At 44.2% G+C, this 21,148-nt stretch overlaps 1 protein-coding gene across 3 annotated transcripts in view; it reads right to left on the bottom strand.

Moving 5' to 3' along the window:
- NFATC1 (nuclear factor of activated T cells 1) overlaps positions 1-15,728 on the bottom strand; it is a 146,623-nt gene extending 130,895 nt beyond the window's left edge. Inside the window, exons 1-2 of one of the 3 annotated variants that reach the window (XM_048840041.2) lie at positions 15,197-15,728; positions 2,169-3,270 (exon numbers count right to left, since the gene is read on the bottom strand). In XM_048840041.2, the coding sequence (XP_048695998.1) occupies positions 2,169-3,270; positions 15,197-15,338 (1,244 nt within the window). In that variant the 5' untranslated portion in view covers positions 15,339-15,728. Of the gene's footprint in view, positions 1-2,168; positions 3,271-8,964; positions 9,437-15,196 lie in introns of those variants that run through there. The other 2 variants (XM_048840043.2, XM_048840042.2) reach the window with 2 other exon arrangements.
- Between the last annotated feature and the right edge of the window lie 5,420 nt (positions 15,729-21,148).

Here is a 21,148-nt window from a genome sequence, read left to right as displayed (position 1 = left end):
GAGCTACAGCTTTATTTATTTATTTATTTATTCAATTTATTTGAGCTGTAGCTCACGAAAGCTCATGCTCAAATAAATTGGTTAGTCTCTAAGGTGCCACAAGTACTCCTTTTCTTTTTTCAAAAAAATAGTTTCCTTTATTGTCTAAGGACCTCTGTAGATGAATCTAGAGGGATGTGGCCCTTAGTACTGGCAGATGGTCTGGTTGAAGAAAACTAATACATTAGGGGTTAAGAAAAGTAAAGAAAGAGTGATTTGGAAAATCACTGGATTTCTTTCTTTTCATTTAAATTATAATACATATTCAGGAAGAGATCCAGGAGGTTTATTAAATATGGTTATCTAAAAATCCTTATGACAGAGTGGATTTTGGAATGTGTGTTGTTTGTTGGAACCTAACCCTACAATCCCAGCATTTGAAATAGAACAGATGTGTAAAATAACAGGAAAAAAATCCAGACCTGTTGTGACAAATTCTTATCCAGTCTTTTTGGAAAGATTTAAAATAACAATTTCTATTGCGTAGTCTGTGATCCTGTTGACGTCTGTGTTCAATTGCCCAGCACTCTTTCATCTACATAAAACGAGAGGTATTTTTTGTGGAAGGAAGCTTGGTCAGTGTATTTGATTGGTGAAATAACTTAAAATCTCATTTCTACAGTAGCATCCAGCTGCCCTGGAGCACAAGTTAATGAGATCACATGGAAACATATTGCAAACCAGGAAACATATTTTACACAAGACCAAAACAGTGGAAAAAATGTTAAATACACAGCATATGGACGCTCAGTTTTGTACATTTCACCTTTTTTGTTTGTATTAGCACATAGGAATGTTGTATGCATTCTGGTTGTATATAATAAAACGTGAAGAGAGGCTCTTTGTAACTGAAAGATTTTTTTTGTCAAATTGTCATATTATTTCCCTTGAAATTTTGAACAAAAAGAAGCCTGCCTCTTTCAATGAATTTAGACTAGTTTATATCTTTGGAGGGAGAACACAAAAGCCTTTTTAAATATGTAAGAAGGCCCTAAGGGATTTCTCTGGTGCTATACAAACCAAGGGCCCAATCCTGGAAGGTACTGAGCATTCACTACCCAGCAACTTCATTGGAACGGAGAGTGCTTAGCCTCTCCCAGCAATTGATCAGCACTGTACAGGATCGAACTGCTAAAGAGAACTCAGACAGATGCTTGAGATCACTCTACCTAGAAAGGAGAAGGAGGAGGACTGGGTTTGAGGCTGAAGAGGCACAGTACTGTTTGTTGTGATATAAGGTGCCACAATTGGCTTAGTTGGCTTTTGAAGATAGCCACTGATAGGAAGATGCCGCATTAAACAAACTGTGAAGTGTGGAGAGAAGAGGGTGGTGGGAATAGGGGTTTTCCCTACCTATCCACCTTTTCTCTTTGCTTTTAAAAACACAGTTTAACTTTTATCAGGGTACATAGCTTGTTGTGCCTGCAACTTCACTGACTTTTATGATCAGAATTAGAGGTCTTAGACTAGCATTTGAACTGTTTGAAAACCAAACTTATCTCCTACAGCATTATCCCAAGGAGCATCACCCTCTGTGTTCATTCTTTTTCTAGGAAGACTTAAGAATGAAACACGGTACATGAGGACAGGACATGGTTATTACTCTTTAAAATTCTGAATATTATTTGGCTTTTCTTTGCTGACAATACAGTGTTACTGTGTGATAAATAAATGGGACAGGATCGATTGTGTGTTACTAGTTGCAATGGAGATTTTTTTAAAAATAATTGAAAGAACAAAGCTTGTCAGAAAAAAGCTTTGTCCTTCCACGCAAAGGAAGGCATATGTAGCTTTCAGATGAAGGGAGCATAGTGTATAAAGGTATTGTCCTGCGTAAAATAACCAAGTCATGTTGTGTTTTTATGCCCTGAATAAAAAGCCAACATGGAAAGAGCCCTGGAAGATGGGTGACTCTTAGAACTGCATTTTTTACCACTCAGTGTTTTCATGAGGGTCACTCCATACACCAAAGATGTAGTATTATGAAATGGCAAAATAGAGCACTTAACCATTTACAAGTGGAAGTTTGGGAGGAACTGTGTTTGGGAAAGGACAGCTGAACAGGAAAAGGAGAAAAAGTACATATAAAAATGTTATTAGAATTTCTTCATAGATTCAGGAAACCTTACCTCATGTATGATGTAGGACACAGAGACTTTGGTTTGGCCCATTGGTATGGATGCTGTGGCACAGAAAGGTACTGATCACAGAAGTTTCCTTTCCTGATGTGCTGAAACCCGGAAAACTCTTCTGGTGATAAATCAGCAGTTGGTGATATGGTCCCGTGATCCTCACCACTTGGTTCAGTCTTGAGAATCATGGATGGGGTATGATCTATTGCAGTCTTCCTAGATTTAATAGGAATCCCATCATTCATGTCTATTGTGCTGTCAGTGGTAAGGGCATTGATAGCTGCAACTATAGCAGAACTGGTATACTGGTTAGTGTTCCCAAGCCATGTATCATCAGTTACACTAACCCGAGGAGAACTCTGAGGAGAAGGTGTCGGAGAGTGGTGTGGTGAGTAAGAGGTCTGCCTACCATTCAGGCTGTATTTTCTTTTGTTACAGGGAGAAGATGGTCTTGAGTTGCGAGCACTTAGCCAGTTTTCCTCTGTAATGCTTGTTCTGGGAGATGTAGATGGAGAATGTCTTGGTGAATTAAGTAAAGTACAGGCTACCATACTGCGTTGATATCCTTCCTCAGTGTCAGTGGTCTTAGGAGACACACATGGGGACTGCCATGGAGATGTCTGGGGCGAAGTATAAGGATAAGAATAATTGGATTCATAGGAAGAAGCTTCAGAATTGCAACTTCTGGAAGACAAGCTACTTGCTGGACTCAAGCAAGAGGGGTCTCTGTAAGCCTCAATGTTTGGTAAATTCAAAGTGGCAGTAGAAGGTGATCGCTTAGCATTTGGGATGGCTTCCTCAACCTCAGCATCATGGAAAAACTGGTTGTTATTATGATGCATTCCCGGATAAGAAGTTATCTCAATTCTGGGGCTTTCTAATGCTGGAGCTCCATTAGGTCTGACATTTGGAGACAGATAATATCCAGAGGCCCCACTATCAATGTGTCCTCCATATCCAGAAGGATGATTTGTTGATGGGACAATTGAAATGACAGGATTGGATGTCTGAAGGCCATGACATGGAGCTGACAATGAAGAATGTGCCACATTTAGAGGCAAACCGGCATTTATATTTGAAGATGCATAATTATAGTGTTCTGAAAAAAATAAAATAAAAATGAATGACATGAGGTGTGTTGCACATATATACTAACCTACTAGCCTACTGAGTCTTAGTGGAGCATGATGCGATTATCACATGAAAACACTGGCATTCCTGAGCAATCTATAACACAGACATGCAAAGTAGTTCAAATGCTGGAGGTTGGTACTTTTGAAAATGTTGGTATTTTGGTGGCACAACAAGGCAAATCATCTCTGAGGAAACTGAGTTTCTGTATCTCCAAGGCACTCTTCTGAATAGTCTTAGATACAAACCTTAAAAGCCGAATTCTGCCTTCAAACCACAGAGCTGAAAGACTGCAGTGGTACTGCAGACAGAAACTTGCATTTCGTGTAAGTGAGCCATGGTCCCCAAAGAGAAAAATAATAGTTTAAAAAAAACCAGGGTGGAGAGAATATAATATGAACAACATGATCAAATACATTGCACTGAAATCACATACAACTGGAAGTTCCACTATGGTACGTTTCCAACTCGTTCCAGTTAACAACTGGATTTTGGAACAGAACAAGTCTATTGGCCTACTCTGGTTTCTGGGACAAGCCAGCAGAGACCAGGTAAAGGATTCACATGGTGATGAAATACACTGGAATTCCATTAATAAATAATATCCAATAATCCTCTTATTGTTTAAGCACTGACTGCGTTCTCTCTCTTTACCTGTATTTTATCAATTTTATAACATTCATTACAACACACATTATTAAATGCTGGCACAGTTACCCAGTTGGTGCAGAAATCTAGGAGAGTCAGAGATCACCAAACAATTCAGTTTGAATCAGCTCCATTTGGCTTACTGAATGACCATTAGTGAGTCACATGAACTTCATGTGCCTTAGGTCTCAATTTTTAAAGGTATTTAGGCATTGCGGCGCTCAGTGTTACAACACCTAACTGATTTAGGAGCTAAATGTAATTTACAAGAGGAATTTAGAGATTTACTAGCCAAGACCCCATTGATTAGGCTATCCCAAATGCTTAAATCCCTTTTGCAAATGACATTTAGACTCCTAAATCAGTTAGATGTTGTAATGCTGAGCGCCGCAATGCCTAAATACCTTTCAAAATTGGGGCCTAAGGCACATAATGCCTAAATGCCTTTAAAAATCAGGGACCTCTGTCTATTGGACTATAAAGGGCTACACTGTACTTGCTCTCACATGGTGCACTTTGGATTGGGACTTGGAGGGAAGAAATGAGGTAAGGTTGCACACAGCCTCCCTCTCACCCACAATATCTCTGTGGAGGAACTAGAGATACCTGCCATACTGCTCCATGCTAGTGCCCTTGTGGGGCTCCAGCCTTAGCCTTCCCCTTCACACAAGAGAGCAGAGCTAGCTGGCCACCAAAGGCAATGCATTCTCCACCCTATTAAGAGGCGATGCCGTGGGCACAACTCGCCAGTGTCTTTCCAAGCTCCTTTTGGAGTTGAGGCAGCTCTGGATCACCCCTCCTGCAGGCCAGTACCCTTACACACTATCTGGCCCCATACTGGGAAAAGAAAAGCCACTATCTGGCCCCATACTGGGAAAAGCCTTCCTAAAATAGCCCCTGCATTTTGAGTTCAGATGATCCTTTGCTTTCAGTTTAATTCCCTGAATTAAAACTATAACTCGCTCTAATGTTCACCAACCTTTTAAGGATTTTATTACGGAAGAGATACCTTCTTCATTCCTGAATGATAGTAATAAAGAAGTAAGGCTTCCCTACAATAGGAGCCCTTTCACACACAGTATTTGTTTCCTTCCCTCTCCAGAGGCAAACACCCCAGGCAGTGATCATGCCTTACCTTGCATGCTGAGATCCAGAAAAGCTTTGTTAATTTCCACAGCTGTTATTCCCAACATGACCCAATCCTCAACAGCACTGAATATGCAAATGAGCTTCTGAGCTTGTTGCACCAGTGCAGGAGCTTACTCCATTCCTTCTCTTTATCAACCCTACTCAATTTGATGCCATTATCCAGCTACACAGTGTTCAGATTTCTTAATGTCAATGATTCAAAGAAAGACTATATTTATATAAAATACATACATTTTAGTTATTTGATAGTAACTCTGAGATGTTTATACTGATTTATATCCTGTCAGGCACCATTAATGTTTTCAACACCTATTTGAATCACTTTCTACTTAGCCTTAGGAAACTGGCTATTTACCAAGAGAGGTTCATTACATTACACTAGAACATGTTACAGATGAAACAGGACAATTCAGAATATATTCTAGTTTGACACTTTAACCAAACACTGTGAAGGGAGGAGATATCTTAAGAAAAATACTATTAAAAAGAACCCACAAAAAACTGGCCAGTGTCACCATTCACATGGGTATTTAATTTTGTCGTCCTCTTCTTTCTTCCTAGCAGCATGCAACTGATAAGGCTCAAATATTTCCTCAGTATTATTAATAAATCTAGTTAACCTGCATTATTTAAAATAATCCTTATTTCATGCCTAAGAATAGGATATTTCATACTACACCAACCCATAATCTGAATGATAGGGAGTGATTTGTAAATAGATTTGGATCTAATGAAAGGCAGCATGGTCCAGTGCTGGCAGGCAATGAACTGAGGCTCAGGACACCTATGTTCTAGTCCCAGTTCTGCCACTGACCTGCTGTGCAACCTTGGGCAAATCAACTTCGCCATTCTGTGCCTCTGTTTCCCCTCCCATCTTTATCTGTCTTATCTATTTAGAGTGTAAGTTCTTTGGGAAGGGACCATCTCTGACTCTGCATTTGTACAGCACCTAGCAAAATGAGGCCTTGATCTCAATTGTGGCCCCTAGGCAGTACTATATTATATTATTAATAAATAAATGATATCCATAGAATAATTTTCTTCTGTGGTCAGAAAACATACTCATCAATTAGTTGAAAGACTCCTCCCATAATGCAACAAAAAGGGCATATATAATAATACCACCACCTAGCTAGTAAGTCTTGGTGAAATGCATCGGCAAGGAGACTTTTGAGAAACATACCTTTTAAGCACCACAAGTTAATTGTCACATGTCCATCATGTAGAACCCAAGCAGAATTTTTTAAGGATTTAATTGTCACCATTTTGTTAAGGTAAAGTAGCAAAATGGTGGCATCTTAATAAGACATATTAATTATTATGATCACCATAGGGAACTTCATGCCAATATAATTAATGACTTGTCTTGGATTCCATAATAAACCTGATTTATAGAAATCTGGCCATCAGAATTCCCTGGGAGGTGAAGCTTGGTGCAGAAAGCTCTAATAGTCACAAACAACTTAGGTATTTTGAAAAGAAAAATTTGAAACAACAAAGAAAATCAAGGCATTATGTTTCTGAGTGGCTATTGAGCATGTGTAGTGCACTTCCAACAAAAAATTCATCTGGACTTTTGACATGTGGAGTGAATTCACATGATGGATAGCGACAGCTTTGATGGTGCCATTTTGGAAATAAGCTCAGCAGTCTGCACCCAATGCGATGACATGTAGAGAACGCTCAACTCCCACTGACTTACATGGAAATTGTGGCACTGCACAATATTGGGCCTCGCATTGTGTTAGCACACACTAGTATTACAAAGATTGGAAGTGAACCTCTTGTTTTGTGACAGCTCCTAAACACACTACTTTTCACTTTATGGTGACTTGGAACTATCCTTCTCTCCTCCCCCAATTAAATTATAACATGAAAGTTTCAGTCCTTCTACAGCCTTAGGGCCTGATCTTGTAAAGTGCTGTTTGCCTTTGGAAAAGTGTTGAGCACACAGAGGGGTTTTTGTTGTTTTTTGTTTGTTTTGTTTTTGTTTTAAGGGTGACAAACACTGGCACATCACGTGGACTTCAAGCGGGAGCTAAGGTTGTTCAAACACCTTTTAACAGACTTGACAGAGTTTAAGGCCAGAAGGGACCATTTGCTCATTTTGCATAGCACGGGCCATCAAATTTCCCTCTAGTACTCCTATATTAAGCCCAGTGACTTTAGTTAGACTAAAGCATTTTAGTCCTCAGGAGTCCGCAGGCACAAAACAGGAGAGTCATCAATGCCCGAGTCTTCTGCACTGGCAGGGAATTGATCAGGTTGGATATGCCCTGACAAGCCCTAGCAAATGGTCCATTCCCTCTCTCATTTTGATGGTAAGCTCCTATAGACAGCAGCCCTCTATGTTTCTACAGTCGCTAGCATACTGTCTGAATTTAATCCACAAAGAGAAAGGAGCTTGCCCCCGCCCCATCCCGGTCCATGCCTTTCTGATCTGGGAGAAAATTCCTTCCCAACTGCAAATTTGGTGATCAGTTAGACCCTGAGCATGAGAGCAAGAGACACTGGCCAGGCATCTAAGAAAGATGATTTTTGACGATCACACTATTTCTATTGAGTGGCTTAAGTCCATATTTTCAAGGTGCTTAAGGGAATTCAATGGGATTTGGGCACCTGACTCCCTGGGGTCCCTTTGAAAATCTCAGCCTGAGGTGCCTAACTTCCGGCATCCACATTTGCAAGACATTGTGACGTTATTAATTAATGCATTTAGACACCGTGCACATGCCAGAGAAGAGGGCAATAGATGGTCACTATGTAGCTAATACAAACACAGCACATTAAACCTGCACATTGAAGAGCTGCAACACTATACTTGGAGTGTTGCTTTGACTGAACGTCAAAACTTTGGAATGTAGCTCTAGTGATGCTCAGGGAGGTGGAGGACGGGTGTCTCCAAGATTCCACTATAGGGTCCAGTTGTGCGTGACTGGGAGCAACTCCAGCACTGAAAAAGTGGCAAGTGACATCTCCTTGGGATGCAGTAACAACACTCTTCTCTCCACATGCCAATTTCAGTGCCAAACAATAGGTTTCACCCCAAGGATGAAAAAAATGCCATTGGACTCTCACATTGTGTCTCATGGTGACGGAAGTGTACCTTCTAACTCAACACCAACTAAAGATCAAACACACCTGGCCCCTGAGTTGGAGGAAAAGATTTGAAATCCAAACTCAGCTCTGGATTTCACCATTGGCTCTTCTTTTTAACAGGTCGGAACCAAAACCCCAGATGCAAACATCCCCAAACTCTATGATATTTAAAATTCAGATGTGGATCTTAGTATTACAGGCTTCTCTCTCATTTGGATGGTAAACTCCTATAGACAACCATCTTCTGGGTTTGTACAGAGGATTGTCCAATAGATTGCACACTCAATAAATAACATTTTTCTTTCTGGGCTGAGTACCCCTCAAAAGTCGAATGTTTTCCCCATCCCCACCCCAGCTCCCAAACCAAGAAATGCAAAAGGGGCCCCTTCCCTGCAAACATTATAGCCTGTATCTACCCCCCCTCCTCCTCCTCCCATCACCGCTGAGGATCCAGGGGGCAGCAGGATCTGGCAAAAGCAACACTGGGGTGCCTCCACCTCCTGCTGTTAGGAGCAGTCCTGTTCTTAGGACAAAGAGCGAGAACCCTACAAAGCCCCTTCCGCTTCCGCCCGGCTCCCCAAGCGCGCCACTACTTTTCCTATTCCTTCCCAGGGGGCAGCCCCGCGTTGTGATCACTCCTACGTGCCCCCACATGGCATCTCAGCGCCACGCCACCTGCAGCGTGCAGCACGCCGCCGGGAGCTCTGCCGCTCGGGAAGCCCTGAGCCCGGCCAAGGGCTGCGGCTGCTGCCTGCTCTGTACCAACCTTTGCCACCGGTGCAATCATCGCCCTGGTTAAACTCGAAAAGGAAATCAAAATCAAACTCCTGTTCTTCCTCCAGGCCAGTCATGTCTCAGGAGACGGCCGCGGCGCCAACCCCACCAGCTGGGAGACAAGGAGCAGCTTTTCTCAGGCTCTGCCCGTGGTGTCTCGGGCTGGGACACCGGGGGATGGGCGGGAGCCGATGGGCCGCGGCTCCTGCTCCCTCCCGGCTGCGGGAGAGCTGCCGCCGGGGCTGTGAGCAGTGGGAGAAGCAGGCTCTGGTCTCCCCTGTAATTTCTGTGTAATTCAATCGGCCGGAGCGGCTCGCCGCAGGTACAGGCAGCCGGCTGCTGCGGGCGGCTTCTGGGCTGTAATGTGACCCTCCCCACGGCCTGTCGCTGATCCTCCCTCTCTCGTTGTTGATGTTTCCGGGTGTATATAAACAATCGAGTTGCTCTGCCTGCCTCTCTCTAGTTCCTTGTTTTAAAATAACCCCTCGGCGCGAGTGAAGGAGGAGAGGGCTCTGTGTTTCCCCCCGGCCCCACCCCGAGAGGCGGCTGAGACAGGTGGGCTGCTTAGACAGGAGGGTCAAGCTGAGCGGTGGCCCTCGCTAAACGCCCGATCGCCCGGGGGCAGTTTCGCTGCCCGTGCAGATGTCTCTTTTCTGTCCCCCCCTCCTTTTTTTTTTTTTTTTTTTTTTTGCTAACGGGAGCAGTAAAACTGAAACCCCCGCTCCCTCCCCTCCCGCTCCTACGGACACGTGTCTGCGCGCTTCTGACAGCACCCAGTGCTTTGCTCCGCCGCTTGTGGTTACTAATACAGTCAGGATGCACTCACTCTCTCTCTCTCTCTTTCTCCCCCCCCCCCCCCCCATTTTTGCAACGTTCCTGAACTTCCTTAAAAAAATAAATAATCTGGGACTCAATAAAGCACGAACAAAGCGAAGAGACTGCAGAGGCTCACAAGCCACCGCTGCAAGCTGGAGGGTAGCTATTCTGCGGGATGGGGGACCCGCCGTGGAGTAGCCACCAGGGAACCTGGGAAATGAAGGGGTTTCTCTTCCTCTCCACCACATTGGCAGACACATTTTAATTGCCACCGGTTTCAAGTTCCCCGGACCGCACTGATTACAAAACGGAGAGGGCGGGGGAGGAGGGGGCTGAGTTCTCTCTTCTGGGCCAACTGACAAACCTTAATAATGGGCCCTCATGATGAGGAGGAGTTCAGCTTGCCCGTCTGTGTGGGCTGGGGACTTCAGGTTGCAGTGCAAACCTGTGCTACATGCTATTGTCTTCTGGTCACCGAAGGGGCTCTAGGTGGTTTATTTTTGTTTTGTTTTGTTTTGGTGTTTTTGTTTTGTTTTGTTTTGTTTTTGGCTAGCCGTAATATTTTGCATTTAGTTGCAGCACCCACTAGTGCCAGCTGCCATAAAAAACACATTACAACGGGACGTTTAATATTATCAATTGTATTGTACACGTACGGTGGAGGAAAGGGGAAATTTCCTGGGTCAAGTCTTCAACTTCATACTGAGGGGAATTGGCAAATTGTTTAATGAAAACCTAAAAGCGAAGCACAGTGCTTCCCCCCACTCCATCCCACCCCACCCCCAGAATTAGCGGTTCACATAAAAGTCATTATTTCCCTCCCTTTAAAGCTGACAAGAAAGTTGCAGTGCTCTTTGAATGGTGTCTTCTGTATTTTGCCCTGTTTTGTTTTAAAAGTTACACTTTACAAGAATGTTGTCTTCTCTATTTGGGACTATATTTATTTCCGATTCTTCGAGCCAGTTTTAAAGGCTACAACATGCAAATGACCTCATCACCTCAGGAGCCAGGACTGAGATGAAACTGTTGAGCTCCGAGAATTTTTAAGGCTAGATTTCAAAGGAATATTTTTTAAAGCAGTTATGGAAACGGCATTCCCTTATAAACTCAGGGAATACCATTTTCCAGGCTAATGGCTGAAAACTCCATTACAAAGTGCCAAGCAAATACAATTAATTATTATGATTATGATTATTGCATCAGAATTCATTCGGGTTTTTTCTTTCCGTCACAAAACGTTGTGCTGGACTTACAAATGGTCTCTTATGATCTACACAGTGCTGGCCAGCATCTGCCCTCAGGCAATTTACTAAACTGACGTTGAACTTATGGTGGTCTCTGACTTATTGTATGATGGTTACAGATAGTGTTGCTAACAACTGAAATTTCCCCCGTCTTCAACTGCAGCTCCAGAATTGGGATAGGCTGAGTGGGGACCGGTTTTGGAGCGAAGTGGGCTGTTGTGGCCGTGAATCGCACATCGGGGCAGTCGATTGGCAGGACAGACGGCTAATACATTGCGTAATGCTTGTGTACCAAGCTCCTTTGCCTTTGCAGGGTTTCCATTATTTCTTTGCTCCCAACTGCTTGTTCTAAGCTGCAAGGCTGAATCACCAGAGAACGTACAAGGCATTGGCATCAACTTAAAACAACCCTCTTGGAACAGCAGGATCACTAAGGTGGCTGGTTTAAAGGCTTTCAGGGGGCAGAAGAAAATGGTGGGAGAACAGAATGCCTTCTCCACTGGTCATAAATGTACTCTCTTTCTTTGTCCTCCACAGCCAGCATCATATTCCGGCATGTCAGACCGTGGTCTGATTTTCAAGGAGGCCAAAGAGCCACGGCTGCTGTTGACTTCAGTGGGACTGCTCAGCACGACTGAAAATCAGGCCACGTATTGCTTACCTAAATATGGATTTGGTGCCTAACTTTAGGCAGCTCGGGTTGAAAAGGCTGAGCTTTGTGGCCGTGGGTTTTCTAGGCGTTGCTACGTTTCGCTGAAAGCGGTAACCTATGCAGAACTTCTCCTTGAGCCTACATAGTGCGAGTTTCATTTTCTTTTTACCCAGCTACACTTCGCTTTGGTTTGCCCTGGTTTAGAAATAGTTCTCAAGCACATGTTTGCATTTTGTAGCCTTTGGGTTCTGAATTATAGCTAAAAGCGTAGGTAAACCAGAAGTGCGCTTCCTGACCCAAAAAAACTAACAAACCCCCAAAAGTGTTCATAGTCACTCATTAGGGTTATTACCACTGATCCAAGGGAAGACAAATCTATAAAGTCAACATCCATTCCTACAAATGATTAGTTTTCCATCACTTCAGACCGGCTCGCCTTCCCTTAACATCTGAAATAGTAATAACAAACTATTTGTGATTAGCAGGACATATTTGCTCTCCATCTGAGTCCCTGCCAATGATACACGAGGACGGGGAGGAGGAAGGGAGACTCATTACAAAATATCTGCTACATTTATTATTGAATCGTTTTCATTTCTGTTTCTACACCCTGGTACCTTCGATATTGATCGATGGTTCGGAACGATTCACAGACAGTTTGATTTGCCAGTCCAACGAATATTAGTGTCGCCGGTGAAATGTTGAGATTGGCATATCGCCTCTGAAGAACTGTATAGGAATACAGAACTGAAGTGATGGAATGCGTTAAGACTGAGTGAATGTATCCTGTCTGTTAACAACCTGGATTAAAACAATGCCATTAACCTAGGGAGACCCTCACTACTTAAGGGAAAACCTGTTCTATTTCTATAAAGAAAAACTCTCTGAATGGTTGCAAGATTACATCGACACTCCTTCCCCCCCCCCCCCCCCCAAGTCTTTGAAGCAGATCCTCAGCTGGTGCAAATTGTCATAACTCCATTGGCTTCAATGGAGCGATAACAATTAATACTAGCTGAGGCTCTCGCCCCAGTTGTGTTCACCACAGTCTGAAAGACAGTTTCAGCTTTAAATAACAGTAATGTTTGATTCGTTTTAACGCACAGCACTCCATACTTTGGTAGATTCCAAAGCATCATTGTACTGATCCATAAGGCTTTATACAGTTACTTTCCTCCCCACTAAGAGTGATGCGATAGTTTCTTCACAGTTAAAAATTAAAATAATATATCTGATTGTTGCCACTTGGCAGTGGTAAACCTTAATTTGCAGAGTCAGTCTTTATTTGTAGAGTCCCCCTATGTATTTACTGCATTAGATCATTCTTTCTGTTGGCCTAATTTCTTAGCACCTTGAAAAATATATCAACAGTAAAGTGAATTATTGCAGATAGCTTGTGACATTTTAGCACAGGAATCAGAAAAGTTATTTAATTATGCAGGAAATCCTAGAAATAAAGAGGAATCTCTCTTTTTTAGCCTCCCCCCATTTATGTTTTTGCTTGTTTGTCTTCTGGATTATTTTTTGAAGTTGGAACATTAACTGTCTTTGAAGTTAAACATTTTGGAAGTCCTCTGCATGCAGCATTTGAAAGTTCAAGAAGGCAAAAGTCACGAAATCTCTACAAACATGGACAGTTACTTACTAATATTGCAATACGTAACTCATCTAAAGAGGCGTTTGAATTATTTCAATATCAGAGCCCAATAATTCAGCAGCATTTGTAGTTATTGTACGGGAAGGATTCTTTCAACTGAAATCTAGTGAAACCAGCTGTGCAGAAAAGATAGACACTGAAAAGGAGTCTAGTATGCCTGTGCAAACTCAGAAAATAAGCAGCATACTTCAGAGCTGCTGGAATAAACACTATTGATTATTTTCACTATGACAGGTTTCAGAGTAGCAGCCGTGTTAGTCTGTATTTGCAAAAAGAAAAGGAGTACTTGTGGCACCTTAAAGACTAACCAATTTATTTGAGCATAAGCTTTCGTGAGCTACAGCTCACTTCATCGGATGCAACACGAAAGCTTATGCTTAAAAGTACTCCTTTTATTTTCACTATCAACTTTTTAATCGCCTTGTCCTTTTAAGATGTTTGACTTTAATTATACTGAAGAGCGGTATATCAAACGCCCTCCCACATTTTGAAGATTGAAGGCTTGAGTCTAAACTGAAGACTATACTGATTCCAAAACAGAAAGCTGAAAACTACATGACACCTGCCAAGAGATGAAAGTGATTTATCTGTGCTACAGTCTGTCATTCATAACAAAAAGAATGGTGATTCCACCAAAAGGCTTTGATTGTAATACTATTTTGTAAAACAATAGTTTTATTATTGTAGAGAGTGCCACGGGTTCCCGATGCCTTAGGGGAGAAAATGTCGTGGGACTAGAACTCCCATTTAAGTCACTGGATCAGGCCTTTGGTTAAAAAAAACAACAACTAGTGGCCAGAGGTTACCTTATTTGCAATCCTAAATATGGGCTAACAGTAAAATGTTTCAAAAGACCTGCACCCAAGATCTTTTCCAGTTAACTTGGCTAGCGTATTTTCCAATTTAGAACACTTTAGGACTATGGGCACCTAAACAGCATTTCAAAAAAGGAAATGAGTTGTCAGAAGTAGCACAATGTATAATATAATTGCATGTTATGAATTAGGGTTCAGTAGGTTTTGAGAAAATGTTCCCCCTGGTGCACATGAAAGAATAAAGTAGTAGAAACTTTGGCGCTTTTGTTTATTTGTTTTGATACCCTGGAGGAGGGATCATCGTTATTAGGTTTCAGACTACGCTGAGACTTTTTGTTTATACAGAGTTTCTAATTTGTCGAAAGGTTACACACGGTTTTAGTTATAGGGTGTAGTCTAGCAGAAAACCATATAGCACTTCATCATAATACAATCGTTTCCAATGTGCTATTTGCAGGTCAGAATTTAGTGGCTAAAAATGATCCAATAAGCTAACTTCGCTCCGCGCTCTACAACTCCGTGAAGCATTAACGCGCCGCACACACTCAGCCATACTTTAACTCCACAGTACCCTGGGATGCCTTGAGCTGACGAGAGAACTGTTCCCCCCGAGCCTGCATTAATCAAACTACAAAATAAATAAATAAAATGGCTCCGTTCGGTTTAAATCTAAACAGACCCTGCATGTGATTCTGACAGATCCGCCAAAAAAGCACTCCATTGTATTTGCTTGTGCTGCCTGCCGCTCAAGGATCCAGAAGGCAAGGCCAAGTTCAGGCAGCGCAAGAGGAAAAGGAGACACCTATTGGCAAAAAGTCGCATTCAAACCTCAAGGCTGCCTTGGGGAAACACCAGGGGGACACCGCTTCCCAATCACTGCAGCCAGCGCCAGCAGCGGCCGGTCCTCTTCCTCCGCGACACGAGCTGCCCCGGGCACGGTCCCGGCCACACTCTTCCACCCTCCTCCCCAAAATGCAAATCCCAAGCAGGAGCAAACAACGGGGCATGCACAAACCCTTCTGACAACCCCAGGTCTTTACCTTCCTCTGCTGATTTCATGCTGCCGCTGCTGCCGAAGGGGCAGGAAGAGCGCTGCAAAGCCACCAAAGTTTCTCTCCCTCTAGCTGGATCCGGAGGTCCGGCTAGAAAGTGCTTGGAAGTGGGAAGGCCAGGGCTTGGCATCCACTCGGCAAGGAGGGGGTGACGGTGGCGTGGGGAGGGGGGGAATCCCTCTCTCTGCCTCCGGCTTCTTTCGCCCCGCTTCCCGCGCTCTCTGGCTAGCTTGGAAACCGGGGTGCGGTGTGTGTCACCCCCCCTCCCCTCCCCCAGTGGAAGCCTAAAGGGAAACGTTAGATGGCAGCAGCTGTCCCCGGGGCAATGTCACTGAGCGGAGAGGGCGAGCGAGTGGGCATAGCCCAGGCACTCGCGCTGCGGCGAGCCCTGCTAGGCAGCCCCCGGGAAGTTCGCCTCTCTCCCTCCCTCCAGTCTCCCGGGGTCTTATGCAGGGGGGTGTATTTTGATCAGTGAGCATGAAGAATCTGTAAGTCTCTCTCTGACGCAGGGCTGCGAGGAGACGGCTGCCTTTTTAAAGCTGGAAAACACCCCCCACCCCCCGCCACCGCCCCCCCGGCCTTCCCGTCCCAGCCCCTCTCCCCGCCCAGCGTCCCGTGATGTCACGGGGCCTGCCAGCTCCTCTCAGCTGCACGAGCGGGGAGCCAGCAGGAGGCTTCAAGCTTCAGTGCCAGGGAGAAAAGTCCAAGCGGAGCCCCCTCGCTCTCCTGCCTCTGATTCTGCTGAAGATGCAGCTCCTAGTTGCAGCTCCTAAACAAAGACCTAGTTTAATCGGAGCATACACAGAGAGAGAGAGAGAAACTGGCACCCCCCGCCCCAAAACTTATTAGATTTCTAAAAGTTTGAGAGTGTCTGTTTCAAATGTGTAAGCAGCACATTTAGTTCAAGAAATAAATGAGGGAGGGAGGGGGGGGGAAGCCCTGTATGCTGAAATCATTGTGTAAAAAATCGCAGGCTTCCCTCGCTGTGGAAATTTGGAAAAGAGCATCCACTGGCAGGCAAGAGAAAGGAAAATCCCATTCTGCTAAATTACTTACAGACTCGACGGAGTTGATTTCAGCCACTCAGATTTATTATTAGTTTATTTATTTATTATTCTGTAACTATCAGAGCAACACAGCCTTGTTACATCGCTTAGGAGCAGGGCTAAAGAGACCGGCAGAGGGGTCCACCCGCAGCCCGCAAATAGCATCTCACAGGACCTGTCCTCAGTTCAAACAGGACAGTGTCAAAGCTTGCAGTAACTGGGAGCGACAGCTTTTAAAAGAGTGCGCGCCTCTGGGGGGGGGGGGGGGGGGCGGAATACTAGTTAAATCGTCTCTTAATTCAATCCATTTTCCCCTTTCAGCTCCTACCCTCTCCCTCTGCCCTCACAGCTGGCAAAAAGGGCCATACTTTCTTGTTGGAGTTGGACAGCAGCAAATGGAGAGTTAGGGTGGTTAAAATATCTGGTGTATAAAAAAAAATCATAAATCTGTTGCATGACACCCAGATGTGGTTTAAAATAAACCCAATATAAACGAAATCCTATCTGCTTCTGGGGAACAGGAGGCCATAGGAGATTCTTTGAGGCAAATTATTGCACTAAGTCATTATTGAAAATGTTCCACCTCAAACAATGAGCCCTGAGAAAAACGTTTCACCCCAAATGAGGAACTATCCATTCAGATACAAAGGCGAAGACATGTCTTTCAAGGCAGACTTTTCAAAAACTTTTTTTCAAGAACCTAAAAGGGATTTTGTCTTCTATAAACATGAAATTCAAGTGAGCTCAATGTTTGCTTACTCTAGCCAACGTTAGTAACTTATTCCTACAAGAAATGGAACCAAATTACTAATTATGAGAAAGCAAAGATCTAATTGTTTCAGTTATCTATTGTTACGTAAGAGGCTTCCAGATAGGAAGTGTGTGTTATACGATGTAGATATACTTATATGGATACGTGTAGGGAGGGAGGGTTGGAATACAGTTATTTCTTGTATTCTCAGGTATCACTTTCCCACATATTACAGATGCCCTCAGAAAAGTGAAAAAAGTATTTAAGAGTCCAAATAGAATCCTGTCTAATCTATCTAGGTTTTTATATTTTTCTCACTATGGTAACTGAACGCGTGGGCGATGGATGGAATCGGTCCTGAATAGTAGCCAATTTCTTTTTGGAAAGTTGGGAGTTTTGGCAGATTTCCTCCCTAGTCGGTCACCTCTCATTAGTTGCAGAAAAAAAATACTACGAAACCACATCAGTGCTTATTGATGCAACAATTACAATAGCACGGGACCCTGACCCTTCAAGTGAAGGGGTAATCCTAAATAATCTGCTCGGGGCCACAGTATTTTCACTCCAGCCATTTTCACGTCAGAACACCCTTTGATTTTGAGCTCGTTTTCTTTCTGTGGGACTTTGTGCTTTTCAGTGTCAGATACCAGGGACTTGGGCTCGGCCCATAAGGGGTGTTTTCTTCCGGGGTGGGGGGAAGCAGCGGGACAGATGAGCAACAAGACAAGTGCGGATGACAAATCGCTGCTATTGTTTTAGTCTCTCTCTCTCTCTCTTTGCCAAAGGAGTTTTTGGAGCTACCTTTCCAGATGGGAAGCGCCAGCCCTGTGCGCTCTGGAAAGAGGCTTGGGGAGGCGTTAAGGTCAACCAAAGTGCTTGTTTTCTGACTTCTTAACGTGTCCGCTGTACATTTTAATGGCGTGTCGATTTTGGGGAGCTACTTGCTTGGCGGTGAGAGGAGCGGGGAGACCCTTTCCCAGGAATGCAGAGAAAATCCAGACGCCCAGCGAGTGAGGAGTCACCCTGCTGAACACACACACACACGTTGCTCCCGGCAGCAGTCCCTGCAATGTAATGCGCACACATCCAGAGAGAGTCCCAGCAAACCTCCAGCGGCTCCCCCCCCCCCCCCACACACAACTACATAACAGAGCCCTAAGCTTAGGCTGCTGGTGCCCGGCCCCTAACGCTGTGCATTGGGGGCAGCTCAGTGAAGAGAGCGGAGGGGAAAGCTGCTCTCTCGTTCTTTGCCTCTCTTTCCCCCTCTGCTCCCAGTGCTTTCCTTTCCTCCCGTCTCCACTGAAATGACGGAATCCCCAGTCTGTTTCCTCCTGTTTAATGCCGTTGCCTGGACCACCGTGGCTGTGCTCCAAGTCCCAAGGAGTTTTCGAAGGCGGCAGCAGCAGCAATCTCCGCAGCCAGCTAACCGTGGCCGCCTGGTCCAGAGCCCAGAGAGCCGCTCTCAGCTGGCCCCAGCTCCAGATGTTCCTGACCGTGAACTGGGCCCAGCCGGCCTCGAGTTCAGGCTGCTGCTGCTGCTCATCTTCCCTTTTCCTCCCTCCTCCTGAAGTTTGTTTACAGCCGCTACTAGGAGCGACTGTTACACGGGTTTTATTTTAGGAGTGGGTGATGACTAACAAAGAGCTTAGTACAGAAAACAACCCTATTTTTAGGCTGCTGTTGTTTCAGTGGATTATTGTAGCAAATATACCCGCCCTATTTCTAAAGCCACTTCCAGATGCCAAATCCTTTCTTCTGCACTGTTTCTGAAACACACAGGCCTGTCCAACTCCTGCAGCTGGCCCAGACTCATGGGTTTGGTTGGTTGGGTTTTTGTTGCTGTTGGTTTTCTTTTAATTTTCCCAAATCAAATAGCTAAATCCTACACATAATTGCTATGGATACAATTGGTTTTAATTAATTTGGTGTTTCCAATACCCAACCCTACAGCTCTTTCCACAGAGAATGGGCCAACCAGGGAATGCTCAGAGCAATTCTATTGAACTTGGGTCATCCAGAGGAGCCGGGTGCTCTTTCTTGCCTTGCAATGCTTACACCTTCTGTAGGACTTTCATCTGCAGAGTGTGTTCCAGTGTGGGATGTCTCCTCTTTTAGCTTTGACTCAAGAGTTCTGTGCTTCCTCAAGTTGCAGCCAAAGACTTGAGAAAGACTTGCAGAGTTCTGTAGAGAGCTGGATGTCCTTACCCTTCACTCTCAGTCTTATCCATCTCCCCCTTCCTTTCCTTCAGTCTAGTTTAATGGAAGAGACCATTTCAATCACCTAGTTTGACTTGCATAACACAGGCCTGAGAACCTTACCTAGTAATTCCTGCCTGAATCCTAATCACTTGTGGTTAAACTATAGACCAGCACTCCCTGCTCTAGTGGGTACTGAAGACCAAGCAGAGAAATGAATGCCTACCAGGGGACTCCTCACAAGCAAGAGCAAGAAACGCTCCTTTGTTTGGTGCTTTTTAGTCAGCCTGTCCCTCTACCTATCATAGAAACATAGAATATCAGGTTTGGAAGGGACCTCAGGAGATCATCTAGTCCAACCCCCTGCTCAAAGCAGGACAAATCCCCAATTTTTGCCCCAGATCACTAAATGGCCCCCTCAGGGATTGAACTCATAACCTTGGGTTTAGCAGGCCAATGCTCAAACCACTGAGCTATCCCTCCCCCTTCAGAGCAGTGAGCTTCCTGGTGTCTGGGGAGTGGCCCTTTCTCTGTTTATCAGCTGAGAACTCCCCTGATTAGCCTTTGGGCCCCACTCTATGTAGGTATTTGTATGAACTCAGTCACTAAGCACCATTCCAGCCCCAGGTCCCAGGAATGAGGAACAGGGAGAGGAACAAACAAAGGCCCTCTCTACATTGGGAACACAAGGTTTGTTCATTAACCTATGCTAAAGAACACTGCTTAGCACTTAGATAAAGATACTAGTGTTTTAAAACATGTTAGCTGCCTGTGGTCAACCTGAGGGTGATGGTTGATACATGTGGAAAGGGGGAAGAGAGCCACAGTGGCACCATTCCTCAACTCTTGAGCTCCCATAAGCCCTTTTCTGTGAAGACAACATGATTGGGCCTGATCAGGTTTGGGGCTATGTCATCATGGTAGAGAAGACGGCAGAATTGTAACAACCACACTGTGGCATGGCCCTCTATGAACCCCTCAGACTTTCTGTCAGTATAGGCCATGGAATTTAGTGCTGCTTGGTGGGAGCAACATTAATTTCTGCTCAGCAAGCCACATTAGAAGGATTGCAGAGCAAAGGCATAGTAGTGAGTTTAACAGAGGAGTTTCCACTTTGCATGGATGCCCTGAGAGCCATAGGTCTGATGCTGGTTTTCCCTACAGATTCTTTTGCTTTGCGCAGGTTAGATGCCACAATCTTATTCCCTCCAGAATAGCGCTAACCCTGCATAGGAAAGATAGGAAGTATTGCAAGAGACCAACCTGGCTTAACCAGAAGATCTTCAATGATCTGAAACTCAAAAGAAAGTCCTACAAAAAGTAGAAAGTAGGTAAAATTACAAAGGCTAGATAAAAGCAAATAACACAAGTATGTAGGGACAAAATTAAAAAGCTCAAGACAGAAAACGAGATTAAAATAACTAGACTCATAAAGGGTAACAAGGAAACATTCTACAAATACATCAGAAGCAAGAGGAAAACCAAGGACAGGGTAAGCCCATTACTCAATGAGGGGGCAAAAACAATAACAGAAAATATAGAAATGGCAGAAGTGTTAAATCACTTTTTTGCTTCAGTTTTCACCAAAAAGATTAATAGTGATTGGACGTCTAACATGCCAATGAATGACCGTGAAAATGAAGTAGGATTAAAGGCTAAAATAGGGAAAGAATAAGTTAAAAATTATTTAGACAAGTTAGATGTCTTCAAGTCACCAGGGCCTGATGAAATACATCGTAGAACAGGTGTTCTCAAACTGGGGATTGGAACCCCTCAGGGGGTCACAAGTTTATTACATGGGGGTCATGAGCTGTCAGCCTCCATCCCAAACCCCACTTTGCCTCTAGCATTTATAATGGTGTTAAATATATTAAAAAGTGTTTTTAATTTATAAGGGGGGCCGCACACAGAGGCTTGCTACGTGAAAGGAGTCACCACTACAAAAGT

This window comes from Caretta caretta, chromosome 2, assembly GCF_965140235.1.
Source record: "Caretta caretta isolate rCarCar2 chromosome 2, rCarCar1.hap1, whole genome shotgun sequence".
Lineage (NCBI taxonomy): Eukaryota > Metazoa > Chordata > Testudines > Cheloniidae > Caretta > Caretta caretta.
Note: the sequence above shows the minus strand (reverse complement) of the source record. Positions and strands in the feature narration are given on the sequence as shown.